The sequence below is a fragment of the Procambarus clarkii genome, chromosome 8 (genome assembly GCF_040958095.1).
Source record: "Procambarus clarkii isolate CNS0578487 chromosome 8, FALCON_Pclarkii_2.0, whole genome shotgun sequence".
Classification (NCBI taxonomy): domain Eukaryota; kingdom Metazoa; phylum Arthropoda; class Malacostraca; order Decapoda; family Cambaridae; genus Procambarus; species Procambarus clarkii.
This window is the reverse complement of record NC_091157.1, coordinates 4,477,495-4,497,775: the sequence shown is the minus strand read 5'-3', so window position 1 is coordinate 4,497,775 and position 20,281 is coordinate 4,477,495. Positions and strand designations below refer to the sequence as shown.

At 41.7% G+C, this 20,281-nt stretch overlaps 1 protein-coding gene across 1 annotated transcript; it reads left to right on the top strand.

Moving 5' to 3' along the window:
* The first annotated feature begins 7,754 nt into the window (after positions 1–7,754).
* Positions 7,755–19,727, top strand: LOC138359473 (serine/threonine-protein phosphatase PP1-beta-like). The gene is made up of 6 exons (XM_069318692.1): positions 7,755–7,770; positions 15,352–15,582; positions 15,909–16,123; positions 17,066–17,179; positions 17,471–17,614; positions 17,964–19,727. The coding sequence occupies exons 1-6, from the start codon at positions 7,755–7,757 to the stop codon at positions 18,060–18,062; spliced, it is 819 nt and encodes a 272-aa protein (XP_069174793.1). The 3' UTR covers positions 18,063–19,727.
* Positions 19,728–20,281: the final 554 nt, after the last annotated feature.

Sequence of the window (20,281 nt, the reverse complement as noted above, 5' to 3'; positions counted from 1 at the left end):
ATAAAAGTATCACAGAGATAACTTCGAGAATTTGAAAGTGTCGGGGAAAACTAATCCCCGGAGTGGGAAGTCCCTTCCGGACGTGAAGTCAACGTCAGGGTGTTGAGGCCTATATGGGTAGGCCTAACCCCCGGCCTATTTCTGCTGGCCACGTGGTGACATTTTTGTTAACGTTTTACGTAACTCTTGTAAGAATTAAAAACAAATCCTGTCAATTATCAATGCTATCTTGATCTAAAGTCAAATTCAGTAATGATGACTGTTTTAATTGAGTGACCATTACACGCCAGACTGAAGTTGTTTTCCAGTGTCAGTTACCTGGAAGGTGTTTACCAGACCACACACACTAGAAGGTGAAGGGACGACGACGTTTCGACTTGAGAATGGTCCAGGACGGACCGAAACGTCGTCGTCCTTTCACCTTCTAGTGTGTGGTCTGGTCAACATACTTTAGCCACAGTATTGTGACTCATCGCCTGCATACCTGGAAGGTGTTTACATGGGCTTGTTTGATGGCACTGTTTGGTTCTGACACTGGCCTCGGAGCTCTTGAGAAGGACCTGGGTGACTAACGTCTGTGATAAGTACAATCTAATCGGCTTTTATTGTGGTCCAACTCAAGCATTTATAGCGTGACATTGATTATTGTTCACGGTATTATACGGTATTTTATTAGTTGGCAAAGTCAATAGACAGAAAATATAGTTACTTCCCCTCACCTGGGTCCGTTCATAGATATAAAATACAATTTATCTTTTTATATTAAATATAAATTGCAATAAGCTTTATATAATTAAAAACTTCTGAATTTTCGTAACTTTAAAGACAAATTTCGTAAACTTGTTTTAAATCTCTAAATCAGTGTTTATAATTGTCAATTAAAAGTACGGTATACAAGTTCATTGGCACACGTAAGTCATCGGGTGGAGGACAGTGAAGAAAGCCGTTCGGTTCATTACACATTTACACAGGAAATGTCATACATTAGTTCAGATGTCAACATTAGTTTTCATGAAAGGTCACAAGACTTTTGTGTGAAAACTAGTGTCAGCGGTCTATATTGGCAAGATAGCCGGAGCTACACTCTACATTTATTTGTATGGTAGGAAAGTCGGCTAGTTTTTTTATATAGTTGGGTTTATAGTATACAGGTTTTCTCCTTGAGGAGTTTTAAGTAATTTGCTCAACTTTAGGATTGTGGACGCAGTCAGTTTCGATGGGAACTTTTGCATTACACACAGAGATCACACTAACGTGATGCATCCAATGAACAAATCCACAAGGGCCGTGACGAGGATTCGAACCTGCGTCCGGGAACATCCCAGACACTGCCTTAATCGACTGAGCTACGACAGGGTTAAAAAGAGTTGAAATCGAAGGTCTACTGAACTTACTGGATCCTGCAGCCTCTCCGAGGCATAAACCAGGGTTTTACAAAACTCCCCCCTGCACTCGAGCTATGTCAATAGGCTGTTCTCCCTCTTCGCCCTTACTTCATTACGCACAGGTTTGTGCCTCGGAGAGGCTGCGGGATCCAGTAAGTTCAGTAGAACTTCGGTTTCAAGTCTCTTTTTTTTAACCCTGTCGTAGTTCAGTCGATTAAGGCAGTGTCTGGGATGCTCCCGGACGCAGGTTCGAATCCTCGTCACGGCCCTTGTGGATTTGTTCAACTTTTGCATGTTAAACACTATGTATAAGTGGTTTTGAGTTGGAATTGTTTGTATAGTAAAATAAGAGGTTGAGGGGAATAGACGAAAGTAGTGGTATGAGAGGTAACTTTTACCAGAAGGGTCAGTGGCCGTAGTGGTTGACCTAGTCATGTCGCCTCACCCTTCACTTGCCGCGTGAATGATACTGCGCACTAAAGGCAGCGTAAGACTAGCAGGTACGCTGCTACCCTACACTGAAATAGCAACGACTTGCAAGAGCGAGTAGTTTTCGCGAGGGCCAGAGTGGGCTGTTGTGTATTGGTCATGTACAAATCTTGGGATGTTGTGGGGGGAAAAAAATTCCCGTCCTCATAACCAGAAATAAGTTTTTAATCGGAAATGTAGGCGTGGCTCTTGAGCACGCACCGTACATGCAAATGTGTACAATGGTTTTTTTTCTTCAACGAGTGAATACCGATAGCTGCCATGACTTAGTGTTGCTCCTATTATTACCTTGTTGCTTGATACACATTTATCTTTGGTGTGCGTGTATGGTTTTAAACTTGACAATCTCAAATGCGGTGGTTGCGCAATGTTCATGTGTGTGAGTATCTGGCTGAATACTTGGATGGCAAATCACAAGGTTGTTCCTACCACTGCAACACTGGCTGGCATGGCAAGATAGTTTGTTGGTGGACAGTAGAAGTCTTCAGTGTGATGTGAGTTATCAGGTCGAGTGGCATCGTGAACCATCACACAGTCAGCGACGCGGCGTTATGTATTATCGTTTGTTATAAGGTCGGTGAGAACAGGTCTTAAGGGGGGGAGGGGATGTCTGTGCCACTGGTATCGTGGGGAGGGGGAGGGGGGGGGGGGTTGAGTGTGAACTGAAGTGTGGGGAAGCCCACGTCAAGTGGAGCTCAGTCCCAGTATTGTTGATATCTTACAAATATTTTCTCAACTCTCCTTTCTCGCATATTTCGCTTCTGTCTTTTTAATTGTTGTTGCGACTAAATCTTTTCTTGGCTTTTATTGGATATTGTCTAGTGGCCAGTCTTTTATTAACGCAAGTTTTGGTCTTGGCAAATTTTTGTTGTATGTTCATTCAAATTGAGTCTTCTAGGCATAGTACGTCTGACGAGGCTTGTGTGGAATGATCACCTTCTCCCCTCGTTCTTCCGCAGCCTCGGGCATGATCTCAGTGGTCCTGGGTTCGATCCCAGGCGCCGGCGAGAAACAATGGGCAGAGTTTTTCACCCTATGCCCCTGTTACCTAGCAGTAAAATAGGTACCTGGGTGTTAGTCAGCTGTCACGGGCTGCTTCCTGGAGGGTGGAGGCCTGGTCGAGGACCGGGCCGCGGGGACACTAAAGCCCCGAAATCATCTCAAGATAACCAAGATAACCTAAAGTGTAGCACTGGGACGTCCCCGCCTCTTTGAATGGTTTCCGCGGCTGGGGTGCCACGGCAGGTCTAGTAACTAGGGATCATGGACCCATTTAGGGTCTTTCGTAAATGGGGGATAGTTACTAGGATAATTAGAGATCTAAGTGTTCATGGACTTGCCACCCTTGCCACACCCCACCACTTTGTCGGTAGTTGGAAACTACACGTTGGGAATTTAGATTTTAGATAGATTTCCTAAGTTTAGATTTAGGAAAGACTTGGGTAAATACTGGTTCAGTAACAGGGTTGTTGATTTGTGGAACCAATTGCCGCGTAACATTGTGGAGGTGGGGTCCCTCGATTGTTTCAAGCATTGGTTGGACATGTATACGAGTGGGATTGGGTGGTTATAAATAGGAGCTGCCTCGTATGGGCCAATAGGCCTTCTGCAGTTGTCTTTGTTCTTATGAATCATTAGTGGGAGAGGGGGGGGGCGGCAAGGATTGCAAGAGAATACGACGACTAACTGCAGCGTCCGTGCCTTGAATTCTTGGTTAAGTTTCCTGGCGACTCAAGGTTGTCTTACCATATGCTCCTTGACAGCACAAACTGACGAAGGTTGTAATTTCTCTCGTTGTAGTTGTGATGTGGGTGGCTACCCTGTGTGACATAATTGCTTCTTGAAACTTGTTTCCGTATTTATAGTGTAATGTTTTATTTGGTCATATAGATTCGGGATCTGTTGTAACGAACAAGTAATATTATTCTATCATTTAGTGTTGAAATACTAGAGCGCACTATTGTATATGATTGTGTTAATATGTTCCAGTGTTCAGAGTCTGGCCTCAGGCTGGGCTCAGAACCCCCCCTCCAGGTCATCTCCCGTCACGCAGGGTACAGTCGCATCTCCACAGATCTCCAGTATCAGCTCTTGATGCTGGCAATGGCTCAAAAGGGCCATTACTTACGGGCTATTCATGCCCATGTCACCTTTTGGGTGGCTTAATCTTCATCAATCGATCAATCCCTCCAGGTATATCCAAAAAGATGGTGAGAGATTGCATCAGTCCCCTTCCTTGGAACACCTGACATTGTATTGCGGGAAGGTGGGGGGGGGGGGGACTATTTGCTGGCTGGTTCTACCCAATAGACAAGAGAATTGATTGTGAAGTAACCACCTCTGGCCAGTCTGTAAGTTTCTGTTGTAACTAAAATACGAAATGGTGAATAATTGTCGTTTCCGGGTTCCCGGCCTCTGTTCTTGCTTAGGAAACCGCATCTTGAATCTTTTTGTTGTTGTTGCTGGAAGTGACTTGGGTTTGTGCGGATCACGCTAACTGTAATGCTTGTGTATGGCATGGTGTGGTCTGAATGTGTGCAGCGGAGCAGCTTGGTGTGACAGGTGGGGGGTTCACGATGCCGTGAAATAACGAGATAGCAAAGGCTAATCTAAATCTCCCGTAAATCCTTAGAGCTTAAACAATTTAATGGTTAAATCACTTTAATAATAGAAATAATATTTTGTTAGTTTGCCACTAGTTTTACTAAATATTGTTCTGAAGTATTTAAATTACAGTGTAAAGGAGGAAGTATATACGAGTATTGAGAAGTGATGCATCAGTGGTGACGGAGTGTGTCGCAAAGCTGGTGACAGTGGGGAGCCGGCCGGTCGAGCGGACAGCACACTGGGCACGTGATCCTGTGGTCCCGGGTTCGATCCCGGGCGCTGGCAAGAAACGATGGTTAGTTTCTTTCACCCTATGCCCCTGTTACCTAGCAGTAAAATAGGTACCTGGGTGTTAGTCAGCTGTCACGGGCTGCTTCCTGAGAGTGGAGGCCTGGTCGAGGACCGGGCCGCGGGGACACTAAAGCCCCGAGGAGGGGGGGGGGTGTTTGGTGGCGCGTGCTGGGTGGTGCCAGGCTTGGGTTGCTAGGGCTGGAGTCCTAGCATCTGTGGAGTCGTTTTCTGTTTTGGCTCCTCTGGTAGGTTAGGATAAGGGCACGTTAGTGCGACAGTTTCTGACGTTGGAAAACTAATATTCACCAGCCTTTTGGTTGGTGAATATTGGGTTGGTTGACGATATCTGATGATGACGATATAGATGATATTGATGATATCTGGCTGGTGACCAGACTATTGAACACAGCTGCTTGCAGCCTGGCCTATGAATCACAACTTGCTTGATCAGGTGAACACATCCACAAGGGCCGTGACAAGGATTCGAACCTGCGTCCGAGAGCATCCCAGACGGGCGCTGTCTTAATCGACTGAGATACATGGTCAAAAGGTTCGAATCCTCGTCACGACCCTTGTGGATTTGTTCATTTGATGCATCACGCAATTGTGATTTGTGTGTGTAATTGGTTGATCAGGTATCCTTTCTTTGGAAGGGTTTATAGTTCTCTTTTGAAGAGTGAGAGGTCGGTCAGTTACGTCCTCTTGTATGTTGAGGGAGAGTTTTGAAAAGTCTTGGGCCTTCAATGTTAATAGTGTTAACAGTCTCGGTGTGCCAATTTGCACCTCTGTATTTCAACGGGGCTATTTTTGCACATCCTGCCATGCTTTTTTGTCTTGTAGAAGCTAACAATACCAGACAATACTTAACAAAATCAAAACATATAATTTGACACATTTATGAAATATTTAAATGGAAAAACGAGCAGTGACAAAATAACTAAATATTTGTTTGGAAAGTTTTGTCGTGACTTCCTTGAAGCCTTTTGAGTGGCCTCAAGGCACGGGAAAACCTGCAGGTGACGTGACCAGCCAGGCTGACTGAGCCTTTTGCTTGACGTTTATATTGGCTCAACTCTACGTGCAGCTTCAGTGCAATAGTTGCCGATATTTATAAATGTGACGGACACGGAATGTATTCAAGCAAGTGAAGGACTATTAATTTTAACAGGCGAAAAATGGCCTAGGGCTGTTTGAGGTGATGTCAGTGGGCGTCCGCAGGGAGTGAGGAGCCTGATGCCATGAACCGAGTGGCATCTCTGCACAAGACATACCTGGTTGATGGGGTTCTGGGAGTTCTTCTACTCCCCAAGCCCGGCCCGAGGCCAGACTTGACTTGTGAGAGTTTGGTCCACCAGGCTGTTGCTTGGAGCGGCCCGCAGGCCCACATACCCACCACAGCCCGGTTGGTCCGGCAAATATTATAATGGCTGGTAGCAAGGTCATTGCTTATCATTCCTGCAGAATGTCTTACAGAAGCTACAATCCTTTCACCAATTACAGGTAATACTCGTCTCATCTTGTTGGAGGGAGCTGAGGTGTAATCATCATATAAGCAAGCGATATGAGCAATAGCGAACAGTACAATCTCCAGTCAAGAATGTAGTACTCGGCATAGGCAGTTGTAATCCACCCAAGACGCTGCAGCTTCGACACAGAGCAGACAGCAGACTACGACCGCATCCAGCCGCCACGCTCTCGCTCCCCGAGTTCAGACACTCACTTTGTATATTTATTGGTAGTGTGTGGAGTACATGCTCGTTATTCAATTGCAGCTTGCACTGGATGGGAATTATGATGCAGGTCATTGCACTGGTTCGATTTGGATGGCTTTAGTGATTGTTGATATTGGAGGTGTGGGGGGGGGGGAGCCCAGTATGTAACATTGTACATATTGTCTTAAATGTGAAATTGGTATTCCAAAGACATTACAATTTACTTTTAATGTTTATTGGTGACGGTGAACTTGTGCGATATCTGGAGAACGAACAAGAGCGACTCCATAAACATATTCACATTAATTCAGATGCCAGGAAACACTCCCAGTGGGCTGGTCTCCGTTTTAAACGCTTAAGGACCTGTGAGGGGTTGTCTCGGTATATATACAGTATCACGTACTTTTGAGCGGACAGCACGCTGGACTTGTGATCCTGTGGTCTTGTTCGATCTCGGGCGCCGGCGAGAAACAATGGGCAGAGTTTTTCACCCTATGCCCCTGTTACGTAGCAGTAAAATAGGTACCTGGGTGTTAGTCAGCTGTCACGGGCTGCTTCCTAGGGGTGGAGGCCTGGTCGAGGACCGGGCCGCGGGGAAACTAAAAATCCCCGAAATCATCTCAAGATAACTTCAAGATAGGGTCGCTAGTCAAATAGTGATCAGTAGAATTGAAGTTGTATACTAGCTTGAGCAGGGAACACTTAGACACACTGTACATGTCATCACAGCCTACACTAGTAAACTACAAAAGTTATAGAAAGATAAAATAATTGCGCGAACACACGGGTCTGACACGTCCCTCATCAGACTATACCTGGTCGATGTTACTGGGTATAGTTCCACCTTTATGGGAAAGCAGACACGCAAGGGCAACGAATGGATATATTGAACAAATATAATGATTGCATCACTGGCAGATGCAACTAAAGCTCTCGTCAGCGTTCAACTATTATTATCGCTAATTCCCACAATAGCAATTTTATGAAAAAATGCGCAAATATGTAAAAACTAAAATAATTCACATGAATGTATTTATATGCGGGTGAATAGAATTTTTTTTTCAGGAGGACACGGTTAATGGATTTGCTTCATAGAATAATCCAGTGGTGAACAATACTCTGAAAGGCGGGAAGCACTGGCAGGTTAGCCATTGACGGTGGGATGGTACTTTCCTTCCCGTAATTTTGTTGCAAGGTCTTCCTTCCTTCCTGGCCGCGGTGGTGGTGTTGGTTCTTCTGGTTGCGGAGACAAGGTCACACCCATGACGAAATGACTAGACCGCCGGGTGAGTGAGGGGATGTAGTGGGACTCCGCCGGGTGAGTGAGGGGATGTAGTGGGACTCCGCCGGGTGAGTGAGGGGATGTAGTGGGACTCCGCCGGGTGAGTGAGGGGATGAAGTGGGACTCCTGTGTCCTCTATACTGTTGTTCAGCTGTCTGTATCATGTCTCGCTACACCTGATCCTTCGTACACACACACAAACATACCACCATCCCTTTCATGCTTTTGCTGCCCTTCGACGCCAGCTGAAAGGTTGTCATGGTAACGAAGAATAAAGCCGTACTCTGTAGTCATGGCAACACAGACGTTGTCATCTCAAAATAGAAGTGGTGTTTGTGAAGCTCCCAAGTGTGATCACTGTCATAAGGGGTTGTGTTCATTAACATGGGTATCGTTTGTCATCACTACTATTCATTCTGTATTTCTTAGCTTTTTAAACAAATAGGGGTGAATGAGACGTTGGTTCAAGTAAGAAACTTGTGTATGATAGTGCAATACTTCACCGGGTCGTGCTTATGCTCGTCTACACAAGCCTACCAGATGGCATTGTAAGCCGTCTGACTTTCTTTTGTTTTTTTGTTGTGTATTTCTTTGTTTATTGTTCTAACGGCTTCTTACCCATGGCTGGAAAGAAGGTTTTCTCTAAGCCTAGCTAGCTGTTCCAGCTAAGCTTCAGACGGTCGGCGCTGAATGTAGTCACACTGTAGTTCCTTCCGTGTTTCGTGGCTTCTGTAGCAGATTTTCCGTGTTCTGTGTGGTATAGGGAAGAACATTTTGAAAATACTGATATTCTGTTAAGCCTTGGTATTTTAGATTCCATCTGGCACATACACACATCTGTATGCTTGTCTAAGCACGTGTGAGAGGAGTGGAAGTTGTACGCGCTGTCGCCGACTTACCAGACCGTACCTACGGCGTCTCTGACAAAATGGGAGGGTTGTCGGCACGTGCTCGTCAGGAAGCAGTAGAGTTGTAGGTCGGGGGGGGGGGTGTGCTACACTGTAGAGATTTAATACCTTGGGGGGTGAAGGCTTTGTTTGCAAACTTCCTAGACATAATTTTTTTTTTTTTTTTTTAACTTTTATTAACACCATGGAATCCATAGAAACCTTTAATATGCTTCCGATTTATAATGGCGTGTAAAGGTTATGTTAATTCTGGCGAGGCTGGTTGCGGAGTTAGTACAGAGGTCCAGGTAAATTATATCGCTATAAAGATTAAGCCGGCCGAAAGGAGGCACGGGCATGAATTAGCCCGTAAAGCGCGAGGGGGGCGGGGGCGGGATGCTTGGGGGTGTGAGAGGTCTACAGGGCGGTACTGGGGACGGGGATGGGGGGGGGCGGCATGAGATTCGTGGAAAGGTGTATAAGGATGGGTGGTGGGAGGAGGAGGGGGGGGGGGCAGAGTTACAGGTGGAGACCCTGGGTAGGTAGCCAAGCTGCTAATCAATAACGTCACCACCGCTTCCACTGGCTGCACACCCCGGCTTGCTCACCTCATAGGTAAAATCTCACGGCATCACCAACAAATTCAACTATATGTGAAATTATTTAATTTTAGATCTCTTAGCATGAGCAGGACACTCGCCTAACCATTTTTTTACTATACAGTTCAAGAGTAAATTTGTAGCAAGTGGAGAGTACAGATTACATTATTCCTACTCAAACCCCAGGTCTTCCGATAATTGTGAGGTATATTGGTTGGTTGAATATCTTTAGGCCTAGGGAGAAGTATTTGACCTGATAGTCTAGAGGAGAAAGGGTTCAAGCTATGCCCTTATTCCCCCTCTCCCTCCTCCTCCTCCTCCTCCTCCTTGACAAGATACATAGTGGATGTTTCTTTTGTATTTATTGAAGGACACTGCCAAGGTGTCTTGCATGTCTAGGTAGAAGGAACTTCCTGTTTGCTTCACGAATTTGTCTTTATTCGTAGGCAATATAATATGTGAGGATAGTGGGGAGAAGTTGTCTACACATTCAGTAGTATATTTAGGAATAACTTTGAGGGGAGCTCTCGGAAAAGTGGTTGAGAAGGCGGTGAGGTCCACACCCAGCTAACACTGACCTTCGTTCTGTCTACTGCAAACACCGACACGCCCACTCTACCGCCGGAGAGTATGACTAGGTGGAGATCTGCTCCAGTGGTGCCTCACACCTTCCCCTCCTCGGGTGCGTGGCCTGTGCTGCTCGGATCAGCGTCAGGTACCTAGCTAGAATTCTGAAATTACTTTATTCAGTCTCTATTTGAAGGTGTCCTAATCCATCCAAAATTGGCATGTGCAAACTGTTATAGTAGGTTAGTAGGTATATAGTAACGTGTATATACAGTATATATAGTAACTAACTGATATAGTAGTTATATTTCCCATGTTCTTTACTGTAGACTGGAACATTGAGTAATACTGTGACCGGATAATGCAGCTTGCTTCTCTAGTTTGAGCAAAGCCATGTACAGTATAGCTTACGAACCAGGCTGGATTTGTTTGGTGTGCCAACAAGTCTGCTGTTGGCCTGACATTACACAAGACAAATTAGACTTGTCTTTTTAACTAAATCCCCTGTTTTATAATCGGCTCGTGTACTGCTTTTTACAAAAGTAATGTAATAGTTTGAACATGTGCCAATTTTGATTACGTGGATGTGTATCCCGAAGGGAGCGCTTTCTTGCCCTACACCAACCCGACCTTGACCATGGCATGCGCGCGCACAGGGAAGGGGGAGGAAGAGAGAGGACAGAAAAGATCGATACGCATTACGTCTTGCTAGTAGGGTGGGTGTGGGTGAGAGGGGGTACTATGCAAGAGGCGCTCTTAACGTAGGCCTAAGGCAACCCTTACCGCAGTACGTCACACATAGAGTACATTAGTACAGACATGTGAACTTGCTAGAGAAAGCTTCCTGCCGCTTTAGTTTTGTTATTCTCGTTATCAGAATGTTTTATTTATTGACTGACGAAAATCATCTGATTTTTTTATGCTAAAATCATTAGTATTATAATCAATTAATCGGTAGCCTATTATTACATGGCATATAGGTACTGTGTTGTCAGAATGGCTCTCCTTGGAACACTACCTTTGTGTTGGAAAGGAATAGAGGGATAGGAGTGGGGCTTGTGAATCCTTACTCTTCTAGCCAAAGGAGAGACGACAGATTAAAAGGTGTTGCATACGTTAGGCTCCGTTATCGTGTTGGATTACAGAACCTCTCCCTTCCGATATGACTTCCTGTTTGGGAGTAGACCATAAATCAAAGGTTAGATGAATATTTTTATGGCTCTAATGACCTCGTTGTTGCGACTCTGAAAAACGTTAAATGTCAACGGAATTAAGTGTGATTTTGTTGAGCGGACACGTGTTTAATAAATTTGTTGACATGTTCACTTTAAAGGTGTGTGTTAAGAGAGGGAGTTTGGGACTGAAACCAGGTGCTCAGTTGACGCGCCATCTGGATGATCGCCTCACCAAGCCCACGACCTTGTTGACATGGTAGAACTGAATTGCGTGTACAATGAATCTCATAACTTCTAAGCTCAAAAGCAATTGCTCTTCAAAGTTGAAGTATATTACCGGGATCACTTAGGGTAAGTGTTCACTTCAAAATCTAAAGGAATGGCGTGTACTAAGTTCTAAACAAAGATACTATATTGGAAATCGCCGTGGACTTCCGCTGATGTGATAGCAAATGCGGAATAATACGTGAGGATTAAAGTTGACAATACGGTTACTCGCCAGTGAAAATATTGCAGTTCATTAGGTTCATCGTGTTGCCTTTTTGATACAGCAGTTAGTTTTCTTTCGCAAATCAAATTAATTTTTTTTAAATTTTGCCCCGAGGGGCGAGTTTATTGGGCAGCATAATACCGAAAACATTGAAGTTGAATTTTGTACAGTATTTGAGTCCAAGATGATACACTTCATTAAGATGGTGTATTTTAAGCTATTCTATAACATTGACAAAACAGTGGCCTATATAGTTACCGCGTAGTAATGCCTTTTGACTTAGCAATATTAGTTTATCCTTCTCAGAGTTCGGCTTAAGTCTTGAGTAAACTGGGCCGAAGAAGTATTGTGCCTCGTCAACTCGTCTTTTCCAAACCAGCCACTTTTTTTCTGGCTGGTAATGAAAATGGCTCCCGTATTATTAAACTGTAAATGTACACTTTGGCTGAGGATCTTGTTGACACTGGGATTCGTATCTTGGTGAGTGCATGGCGTGTGGGGCAAACACGCATGGAAGAGAAAGTTGGAATGTACTTATTTATAGCATTTTGTTCGGGTGTTCTTGAAATTTTTAGTTCTATATTTGACCCGATTAGCTTAGTAAAAAAACTTTATAAACTACGTTTAACACAAATACGGTGATCTCACTAGTGTTAGTTTACAAAAGGCACAAGGTAGAGAAGAAAATTGCTTGGAAGATAAGACGAAAATAGGTGTTTTGTTGTGAAAATAAGCTGAAAGGTCCCTTGTAAAATGCATGCCATTTAAGTAGAGAGCTGTACAAAATGTGTTGAAAATATAACCAGGAAAATGTGCAGACAACATATAAGGTCTTTGCTAGCACTAATTTATAATTTTAATTACGTTGTCAAGCAGGAACTGAGAGGGCGAGTATGCAGAGACCGGTAATTATGGTAGGCTGGTGGTGGCGGCCATCTTGCCAAGTTTTTTCCCCTCACCCGTGACTTTAAAAATGAGAACTTTGAGCCCACATGCCTGCCAATGCTGACATTATTCTTCTTTATTATATGAAGTACTGTTAAGCTATGCTACAAATGTGCTTTCCTAATTCGGTACACGAGTGTACCGAATTAGTACACTTACTTTTCATCTTAAACTCGAATTCGCGAGTGTAAGATGAAAGTGGGGAGGTAAAGTGGAGACAAGATGGGTGTCCAGGAAGAACAATAACCTAGTGCCATCAAGGGCAAGACCAAAGGAAGTCTTTAACGCTTCCTCTCACCTTTTTTTATGCTGAAGGTGAAGGGTATTAGTGTCCACCCTGACAAAACTGGCCGAACAATTTTGATGTAACAGTTGTCGTTGATCCTCTTGATTTAATGTTTCTCTATTTTTTTTCCTTGTTGGTGATGGTGTTTGGGTTGTGGAAGGTGGTGATAACGTTAATGCATCGATAATTTGTGCGAGGCAGTGGCTAATATTTATTTACTTTTAAGAACGTTAATATTTTCCAGAGGAAACTATTTCACACCAAATAATTGAGTGAAAAAGTTAAGTACGCTGTTTTAGTTGTAGCCGATAAATCTTAAGTTAAAAGGCAGCTCCTTACTACCAATGTTGCTGGCTGGGTTACGTTAAATAATTTGTAAAGTTTTGTTTAATTTACCATAGCCTGAGATTTCTACTTCATATTGATGTATTTAAAAAGCTTGACGAGCTTGTAGGCGGTCAGTTTCAGCCGGTGATTTACGGGAGGTCGAATAGGATGGATGGTTGCCTCGGCGGAAACTGTGCATATTAGAAATAGTAATTGTGAGTTTAGTGAACTCTAGTGCCACCAGCGACATGTAACCACTTGTCACTTCTGGTTGGTGTCATGGTAAGTATTTTGCTCATGTCTAATGGGGGCAAGAATTGAACGACTAACATTCATAATGCTTAACAGTAAAAACATGACCCTGAGGACCGACTTGCTGGAGAGGCTTCCTTAGATCTTGCAAAATTACTTTTTTTTCCACATTAGAGTTGTATGTTTACTTCCGATAGGCTGCGTCAGATGAGATTACAAAAATATAGTGGGTAGAGCGCTGAACTGTGAAGATTCTTTGCCAGAAACGTGTTCATTACTTTAATATTATATAAGGTATTTGATTTTGCAACCGCAGTCCAGCCGCCAAGCGTCAAGAGGCAATTAAATTTATTTTATCACTGTCGTGACAGCTTCCTCACGCAGAGTGGACGCGAGGTGCGCGACCCAGAGTAACTCTTAGGCTAAATCTGAGCGGGAAAAGGCACAGTTAAGCTTTTTAAAAATCTGTAAATAGGCACGATGACAACACGGAACAAAAGCTTGGAACAAAAGCTTGAAAAGAAGGGGGTTAGGCTACTGTGGTATGAGGCTGGTGGTGGTGTAGGCTTGGGTAGGGACGGTGGTGGTGTAGGCTTGGGTAGGGGTGGTGGTAGTGGTGTAGGGGTGGTGGGCGTGGGTTTCTGGCAGGCCACCAACCTAACTGTAATACAACGTAGGGGAGGTGGGGTGGGGGAGGTCCCCGTGAAGGTGCCAGCGTTGGGTCACCGCGTGTTTGTAATACTGTAGGAAGGCCAGTAAGGGGATGTTACACTTTTTTCTTTTATTACTGTCTACTTTCTTTTCCCCATGTTACCCTTTTTTTTGTCATCCTTTTTCTCCCCCCCCCCCCTTTCCCATTATTTCTCCTTTTTGTTTCCCCTCTTGACCCTGCCTTCTCCCCCCTCCCCCCCCCCCTCTTTTATAATGGGTATATCAATACTAAAACATGACTACACGCAAAACCGCTTAACCAGTAACGATGTGGGAAGTGCTTTCTTTACATGCACAAACCTTATAAATTATTGTGCATATATGTAAGAAAATGACACTAATAAATATGAAACTTTTAATTACGAAGGGGAAATGAAATAATAAATGACTTGAGCTCTTGTGTAAATCATCACGTTATCAAAAGCATAAACAATACAATACTTGAATTATATAGCCAGGAAAAATGAAGGTGACACGAGAGGTGATAAAACAATATATAATAATAATTATATTTAAAATTTATTTTAAATAAATTTTAAACATTTTTAAATAAATTTTAAATTTTTAAATTTTTAAAATTAAATTTTCAAAATTTAATTTTTTGGGGGGAGGGAGCAAATTTTCAGTGGTGGTTACACCCTTCAATTTAAGGTTTAACATTATTTTGACCCAGTTTTAATCTGCTCTTGGTCAAGCTTTGCCCTATTCTGTGCACCATGTTGTGTTCCCTGATGTCACCATACCCTCACAAGTGAATCGTTTGCCTCGTGAGTTGAAATTGAAATAAGTTTATTGAGGTAAAATACATACAAAGGGATGAGGTAGCTCAAGATATTCTCACTCCGTTCAGTACAGCGTGTTAATACATACATATACACACATCACAAACAATAAACATATTACCAAACATTCTGAGAGCTACATTTCCTCCTTTACACAAGTAGTATGGTAAGGAATCGTGAATTAACCCTTAAGTTTAGCAACAATGGTTTGAATATCACCCGTGTGTGCAAGCCTATTCTTAAAACGGGTAGTAAAAGCCAAAATAAATTACTTGTTTGGTAAGTCATTATTTAAATTGTTTTCTTCCCACTGATATACTGGGAGTTGGATGCAGTTATACAATGCAGCATATTTATAGGCTTTATTCCAAATTGTTCTGGTGTTATGGTGTAGACTTTGTCATTCATGCTTGTGATGCCCATCATCCAGGAGGACAAGAAATTTACGTACAGTATCTGTTTTTTGAAAATTGGTAGCATTAGATTCCATATTTAATTACATCATAATTTAATACACTTGTTTTATATGTTGATATGAAACTGATGTAATTCTTTCTTTTTCAGGTGACATTCACGGACAGTATTATGATTTGTTGCGACTATTTGAATATGGAGGGTTCCCACCAGAGTCAAACTACCTTTTCTTGGGAGACTACGTGGACCGTGGTAAACAGTCACTTGAAACGATATGTCTGCTACTGGCCTACAAAATAAAGTATCCTGAGAACTTCTTCCTTCTCAGAGGCAACCATGAGTGTGCTTCAATCAACAGAATCTATGGCTTCTATGATGAGTGTAAGTGGTAGACTTTGATGGGTAGGCTGGTGTGAAGAAGTGCTTAAGAGTACAGTTTCTTAAACACACATTGAACGGCATTAAATTTTTTATCAAGTATAAAAAATTTATTTATAGAACTTGTGAATGCATTTGTATTACAGTACCTGTATATATTTGTGTAACCCATGTAGTTAATGTAAATGTTAAATTGTATTGACACCTGGGCTGACAACAGCCGTATTAGTTAGTAGTCTAGTAGTATTCAACATGTCAAATGTGGAATTGTCAAAATTCTTGATTCAAGGAAGATGAAATGGTTCAAAGTATGTTTCTGTTTCTTCCAGGCAAACGACGGTACAACATCAAATTGTGGAAAACCTTCACAGACTGTTTCAATTGCTTACCAGTTGCAGCGATTGTTGATGAAAAGATCTTTTGTTGTCATGGTGGGCTGAGCCCCGACTTACAAAGTATGGAACAGATTCGTCGCATTATGAGGCCCACTGACGTCCCCGACCAAGGGTTACTCTGTGATCTCTTGTGGTCTGACCCAGACAAGGTAATGTTTCAATTAAGCATTTAGCATTTAAGTAGGTTTATTAAGAATTTAAGTGTAGAGGTTCAAATTGTTTGTTGTACAAAATTGCTGCTGGCCACAGTTCCAGGAAATGCTGGACAGTACTTTTTGCCAAATTGGCAAAGACAGAATTTAAGAGGAAGTGGCAAGAGCAATTAATAAGAAAAAACTGATTTTATGGATATAAAGTGAATAAAACAAACATGTCTTAACTCTCAACTGAGGAAAAAGAGCAAATAAGGCTTGATTGGGGATGGGGGTTATGTGTTGTAGAAAGACTGGTGGAGGGTGTAAGTGGGAATTGTACACACGAGATTAACTCGTGAAGAAATAAGATGTTCGTGTAGAGCATGGGGGGGCATCCAGTCTTATCAAAATAGTCCAAATTAAAACAAACAAGAAAATGTTATTACCCTATACAGAAAATATTTTTCTCTTCACTTTTTGCTGTATTAATGTATTTGTGCAAAAATAAATTAATTTTTAACTAACTGTCAGTGTTATAAAAGGATCTTTACAGTATTGTACTCTAAACATTGTGACCTTAAGAAAATCAATGTGGTCTTTTTTTAATATGGCAATGTACTAATATATTTAATATTCTAAGTAAATTGTGGCCTTTTGTAGGAACGAAAGGACTCCCCACCCCTGTTGTTGAATGTATTTTGGTAGGGAGTGAAAGTGTGAGCGTAATATGCGCTTGATTGTATGAATAGTGAAAGATTGTGAGTTGTCCTAAGGAAGGGAAAAAGAGATATTTATGAACTATATTGTCAACTGGTGTCAAGCCTAATTAGTGGGGATTATTGCACTTACTGTACTGTACATTAATTACTGGGGAACTCGAGGAACTGCAAAGAACTTTCTCTTCCACAGCAACAACATTTTAATCACTACAATTTTTTTTTTTTTTTTTTTTTCCAGGACACTATGGGATGGGGTGAAAATGATCGAGGGGTCTCTTTCACATTTGGCGCAGAAGTTGTTGCCAAATTCCTTCACAAACACGACTTTGACCTCATTTGTCGTGCTCATCAGGTATGTGGTTTCGTGCTTGCTACTCCCGGAGAGTACCTTATTACAAGCAGGCGATGAGTCACAATAACGTGGCTGAAGTATGTTGACCAGACCACACACTAGACGTTGAAGGGACGACGACGTTTCGGTCCGTCCTGGACCATTCTCAAGTCGATACGTCATCGTCCCTTCAACTTCTAGTGTGTGGTCTGATCAACACCTTATTATAACTTGATACTGTATAATGATTGTAATTGTATATTGATTTGATGGCAAACAATGCATGAATTTTAAAAATGTATAACTTTGTAGGTTGTTGAAGATGGCTACGAGTTCTTCGCAAAGAGACAGTTAGTGACACTCTTCTCGGCACCAAACTATTGTGGAGAGTTTGATAATGCTGGAGCAATGATGTCTGTAGATGAAACACTCATGTGTTCTTTCCAGATACTTAAGGTAAGCCCTCCATATTTTTTAGGCCAATTTACAGATTATTTGTTGCTTAATATTTCACCTTTTGATAAGTAAATGTGCAATTTATAAGTGTTTCTCCATGACAGTAACCTTTTCACTTGTGGTATCCAAGACTTTGCACAATTTGAGTGCAAATATACCAGTGTACAATTTTTCTAATCTAATTATCTAATTTCAAGTCTAATTATCAGATGCTCTTAAATTTGTGTTATATAATAGTTTTCTTCATTAAAACGTGTCGATATTGTTTCATAATGTTGGGTGTCATGTTTTAGGTTATGAGAATATCTGTTTTTTTCTTGTATATTTTACACACTTTCCTTATTAACAGCCTGCTGACAAAAAGAAGTTTCCTTATGGAGGTTTGAATACCGGCCGACCTGTTACGCCACCAAGAGGAGCTGCCAATCAGAAAAACAAAAAGAAATAGGAGGCCTGTTGTTTCAATCACTCATAGGGCTGGCAATTTTGTACGTGGTCAGCCCACGCTCATCCTGTCAAATATATTCTTTAAGAAGAATATTATTTCCATTTACAATTTAGACAGATTTTTAATAACTAATTCATTTACTGTAAGAACAGGATAGGGCATCCCTGGATTAGCGAGGGGTGCCATCCTTTGCCTCCAAGGACAAAATTAACAAGACAGCATTTCAAAGTTCAGTTGCTATAATATGGTGTAATTGTATTGATGCAATACCCTAAAATGGGTCAGAGAACTATTTATTTTTCCTAGAGGGGCATCGTCAAACTTTGAAAATCTAGGTAGGTTTTATCTACAGTACTGGTCATGCAATCCTATTGTTAACTTTTGTCAGAATTGAGGAGTTTAAAATTGTTACCCTGCAACTGTGATTATAAAGTTCAGTATTGGTAAAAATTTTGTAAGGTGGAAAGTTTGACTTGCATTAATATATACTATTTCGGTGTGTAAATAGCCATGGTATTTAATCGCGTATAAGCATTTACCATTGTTCTTGTATAAACACGTAGGGCCCAAAGATGACTGGAGTGAAAGCAGCCTAAGAATAGTTAGTGGCTGCTCCTTAGGTTCATGTACAAATGTCCAGTTGCCGTAGTAGCAGGAGCACGAGCATCTGGCTATTGCTGTTGCTTGTATCATCCCGGAACAACCCAAGACCACTGCCAGTGGTATGTCAGAGCCCAACCCCATGGATTATCATACATTGGCAAGTGTCATGGGATACTCAATTCAGAAAGCACGGGCATTTCAGGAAATTCACTGCACTTGGCAGTTAGGTATTACAGTATATGCATTGCACATAAGTTTTGGACCATTTGATAAAGGTCTTGGTACATATTGGTACTGACTGTTGTATAAAATCTTTTTGATTTGTAAATGCCCTTGATTTCTTGATATCAGTGCAAATGACAGAGGATGCCAGCTGACCTACCACTGCATGCTGTCTGCCAGATCCTTATTCCCAAATGGTCTGGCGAGCTATGAGATTTGGAAAGGTGGAAATTAGGACTCCTCCATATCCAATGTTTTCTCCCTTGAATATATTTTTTATTATGTATGATTTGTTGGAACAGGCATTTGTGATCAGTGGCAGTTTTCTGCTTTTTTTTTTTATTGAGTAAAGTTTTATTTATGATGATGAACGTAAGATGCTATAACCGAAGGCTGAGAACTGGCGTGACTTCTGCTAGAACTACGTCGGCTGTTACTTTACTTGACATTTTTCTAGATAAATATGATTGTTCATTTTTGTTTTGTAATTATTTCTTCTATGAACTATCCTATACTTGTAAAGTTATACATAGTGTTGTGTTACCGTTGGCATTCATCTTGGTCCTTCTGAGGGAGCTGGGAACGGCTTGCTCATCTCCGCACTTGCCTACTTTTACAGAGGTTATAAATTCCACTACTCTTAATTGCAATAAAGGTTATCATAGATTGGTTTACTCTGGTTTTACATCTTTGGTCATTTAGCTCTTAACCACAAGTTAAATTGTGAACTGTAAGTTAGGGGGAGCTTGACCACATAATTTGTAAGCTACATTGAAAATCACTAGATCATATAACCAAATAATGGTCCACAAACAATAGGAAAATAAAAAATGAAAAATATTTGGGTATTTTCTTTTCATTTAGAAAGGAACAAATGTGGTCACCAAAATATATAATTGCTATGCCTGTGGATTGCATCTCCAAATATGTCTTGAAATATATAATTGAAAAACGTTACATTTAGAAAAAGTTAGTATTGTGAAATAGACAATAAGATGATTGTGAATATGAATATTGTACCCGTGTAGTAACTTGATTGTTGAATGGATGCAGAGACTTTGATTCGTGTAACTGATGCAGTAGAATAACTAAAAATATCGTAATTTATTGTTAAATAAAGCCTGGTCCGTTTCCATTATGCAATAGTATGTGTTAATTGTGGCTTTTTTTTTTAATCTACAAGGGTACATCTACATTTATGCTGCTGCCCATGACTATATGAAGGGTTAGTTTGTCAAGAGCTAGTGTCAACCTTAAGATCTCCGTCTCACTAATGGTTAGTCATATGGTCTTGAGTCTTAATGACGATGACTTGCATCATTGTGATGCAAGTCTTCAGCATCATATGTGATAATGCTTGCACTTGCAAACTTTTGGTGCATTATGAACATATC

Bases quoted from the DNA above. Each gene is read 5' to 3' on its own strand.
- LOC138359473 (XM_069318692.1), top strand. The intron at 16,124-17,065 runs GTAATGTTTCAA...TTTTTTTTCCAG, and splicing joins TGTGGTCTGACCCAGACAAG to GACACTATGGGATGGGGTGA. The intron at 17,180-17,470 runs GTATGTGGTTTC...ATAACTTTGTAG, and splicing joins TCATTTGTCGTGCTCATCAG to GTTGTTGAAGATGGCTACGA.